Here is a 3,581-nt window from a genome sequence, read left to right as displayed (position 1 = left end):
CCCCGCTTCAATCAGCACATCAATAGCCACAACATGTTTTTTAAGATGATCAACCTCAATTTCGTTTTTCTCTCTTTTTTAAGCCTTCCACTTATTCAATTCAGCTTTGACTAATCTTAGCTTTCGAGAAAGTCTCTCAATCTCAGAAAAAACATTAAGACCATCACCATTTTGAGCCCACACTCTAGAGACGATATTCTCCAACTCCGGGTCTAATAACCATGAGTTAAAGAATCTAAATTGGGACGGGCCAAAGTCTTGACAGTTGGTATCAAGAAGCAAAGGGCAATGATCAGAGTGAAGCTTGGGTAAAGCGATAACACTTGAGTTAGGCCACATAGCATCAAATCTGTTAGAGATTAAGAACCTATCCAATTTGCTTAGTTTAGACCCATCCTTTTTCATCCAAGTAAATCTTCTACCACCAATGTTGATATCCAACAAAGAGTTTTTGAGTAAATGAAATTTTGACACTTATCAAAGTCGATATCGGGGTTAATTAGTTGGCTGCCAACAAACAACATTAACGCTATATTAAATAAAACATTCATATTAGTTACATTTTATCATCAAATTAATACTGTGTCAAATATCACAGTTAACGCAAGGAAGTAGAAACACAATAACATAATAAGACCAACATACAAATATTTTCATATTCAAAATGAAAATCATCGGTTGTTACTTAAACACCATAAGATTTTTGTCGGGTTCATTGATAACCAACTTACTTCACGAACCCCGTTTATGATAATAAACTAGTGAAAGCCAATTTTTTCCATTGTTGAAGTTTCTGATTCTATCCTATCCCTGACAACATAAAACCCTAATAGAGGAGGAGATGGTTGAGCTACACAACCATGCTTGTTGTGTTGTGAACTGGTGATGGACTTGCACTTGCTGGTTCAACCTTTCTCATCATAAACCCTATTGGTGTATGAACACTAGCATCTTCATCATGATAAGCATACGCAAATCCTCCATGTCTAGTCATATCCATTCCTTGCATTTCATCTTCTGTTGACACCCTCAACAAGTTGAGTTTTTTCAATGCATAAAAGAGTGGGGCCATAGTCACACTCACCCATCCAATGATTACCAGTATTTGGATGATCTGAGCCGCTAGTAACTTTCCACCACCGCCCATTAAAAGCCCATAAGGTCGTCCAGTTGCATACACCTCGTGAACATACTGTTTCTTCGCAAACAACCCTGTGAATAATAGACCCCATGACCCACAACCACCATGCAATTGTGCTGCCTCTAGTGGGTCATCGTACTTAAACTTTTCTGCGAGTACGTTACATCCTATTAGAACCCAAGCTGCAACAAAGCCGCATACGACTGCAGCCCATGGCTCAACCACTGCACAACCGGAAGTAATAGCTGCAAAACCTCCTAGCAAACCATTACATACATCGGTCACATTCCAATGGCCAACTAGTAGTCGTTTCCCAAACAAAGTAGTTAGCGCTGCAGTGCATCCAGCCAATGTTGTGGTGACAGCTGTTCTTCCAACAGCGCTCCATTGACCATAATAACTATTCGAAGTACCATAAGATTTTGAGATTGTCAAGAAAGAACCAGGATTGAAACCATACCAACCGAACCATAGAAGGAAGGTGCCCAACACTACAAGTGAGGCACTGTGTCCACGTAAGGCTACGGACCTACCAGAACGATCAAATCTCCCAATTCGTGGACCTTCGATTAACGCACCCCAAAGACCAGCGATCCCACCCACCATGTGGACCACACCAGAGCCAGCAAAGTCGATGGCTCCTGATCCAAAGAGAAGACTGCCACTTGTCCGTGTGGCACTGGCCCAACCATCACTAGACCACACCCAATGTGACACTATCGGATACACAAAACCTGTAACGATTTAAATCAACTTGTTAGAAATAGCTGGTGAATTCGTAGGGAATTGAGAGACTAAATAATTAATTAAACGGTGAATTTGGACTTTTTAGGCATAATCAACCGACTTTTTTGACATAATCAACAACAAATTAAACACCATTAAAATTAAAAAAGAAAAAGAAACAGCAATTATACAATTTTGAATAGTAGTTGTTCAAGTTGTGGTTAAAGAAAGGGGTTCAAATTAAACGTGAAACCAGCAAGATGCATGTTCTTAATTAACATGATCGATCTAATTAGAATCGATAAACCAAATCTTAAAAAAACATCGTTCCTAATTAACTTTTAACTTCTATTAAGAAAAATAATCATATATAAAATTATAATGTTAAAATTTGGAATATATTAAATATATATGTATAAATATATAAATGACTAGTTGTACTGCTGACCTAAGATATAGAACTTTATTGAATGTGGTCCATATATTTGTTTCTGTTTCAATTTGTGTTAATATAAAACAGACATTATTAAATAACTAAATTAATGGAAAGAGAAGAAAATTATGAGATTAAATATACAGTTGTATCAGGTAAGCCACAAACTGAGTTTTTGTAATAGATAATTTCAAAGATAATTAACAAAAGATAAGCAGTGAAGGAGACCTGTCAAGAACGAAGAGTAAATCAGGTAAGCCACAAACTGAGTTCTCTCTGCAATGGAACCACTGGTGATACCCGCAGCAGCTATGGCAAATGCCCACTGGTAAAGAAAGAAACTGTAGTCGTAAACCGCTGATGGGATCGACTTCAGCCCAAAATAGTGTTTGCCAATGAAACCATTGGAGGGTCCACCGAAGGCAAAAGCAAATCCGAAGATGTAATAAGAAAGACCTCCAGCAGCGGCGTCCAAGACGTTCGTGAGCATGATGTTCATGGTGTTCTTGGCCCTGACGGAACCTGCGCAGAGCATGGCAAATCCAAGTTGCATGGCGAACACTAGGTAGGCGGAAAAGAGGAGATAGGTGTTGTCAATGGCGTATGTGGTGTTGGTGAATTTGTCCGAGGTGGCGGTGAAGCGGGTGCAGATGTAGTCGGCTGCAGCAGTGGCGTTGGCAGCAAGGCCGAGGAGTGGGGTTAGTTCTGCGGCGGAGCAGGTGGGGAGGGAAGTCATGGTGACAGAAGGGAGTGGTGTTTGATGGAAGCGAAGTGATTAGTGATTTAGGGTTTTATAGAGCGAGAGATGAAATCTTGATCTGTAAGGAGTACTGAGGTCAACGCTCCGTGATCACCAATTGGAAAACAAATAATGTGGACTTTAATTTAGTAGTGTTTGATTACAACTCAAATTGAACGGTAAAAGATTTAAAGGAACAATATAATAATAATTTAATATATTTAACTATATTACTTTAAGAATTGTTTTACTTAAAGGTAGGGCGAAAATCAATGACACGATAACGCGAAAATCAATCACATGATAAGGCAAAAATAAACGGTATGAAATGTAATTGAAATAAAATTAAAATTTGAATTTGTATTCTTGTTCGGTAAAAAATACGATTTATATTGTGTCTTAAAAGTCCAAAAGGAAAAAATAATTTAAAGATAGTATGAACGAAAAAATAACATATAAATAGTCTGAATGATAAAAAAAAATAACATTAACATAGTCTTAACGAAAAAATAACAAATTGATAGTCCTAATGAATAAAAAAA

General features: G+C 37.8%; 1 protein-coding gene across 1 annotated transcript; it reads right to left on the bottom strand.

Annotated features, from left to right (window-relative positions):
• Positions 1-534: 534 nt before the first annotated feature.
• On the bottom strand, positions 535-3,169 carry LOC145159072 (ammonium transporter 1 member 2-like). The gene is made up of 2 exons (XM_079077971.1): positions 2,529-3,169; positions 535-1,875 (listed from the first exon to the last, which is right to left on the bottom strand). The coding sequence occupies exons 1-2, from the start codon at positions 3,034-3,036 to the stop codon at positions 851-853; spliced, it is 1,533 nt and encodes a 510-aa protein (XP_078934097.1). The 5' UTR covers positions 3,037-3,169; the 3' UTR covers positions 535-850.
• Between the last annotated feature and the right edge of the window lie 412 nt (positions 3,170-3,581).

Source organism: Lactuca virosa, chromosome 2, assembly GCF_052849685.1.
Source record: "Lactuca virosa cultivar CGN04683 chromosome 2, Lactuca_virosa_CGN04683_v6, whole genome shotgun sequence".
In the NCBI taxonomy this organism is placed as follows: domain Eukaryota; kingdom Viridiplantae; phylum Streptophyta; class Magnoliopsida; order Asterales; family Asteraceae; genus Lactuca; species Lactuca virosa.
The sequence above is the reverse complement of the archived record's forward strand: the minus strand, read 5'-3'. Positions and strand labels throughout refer to the sequence as shown.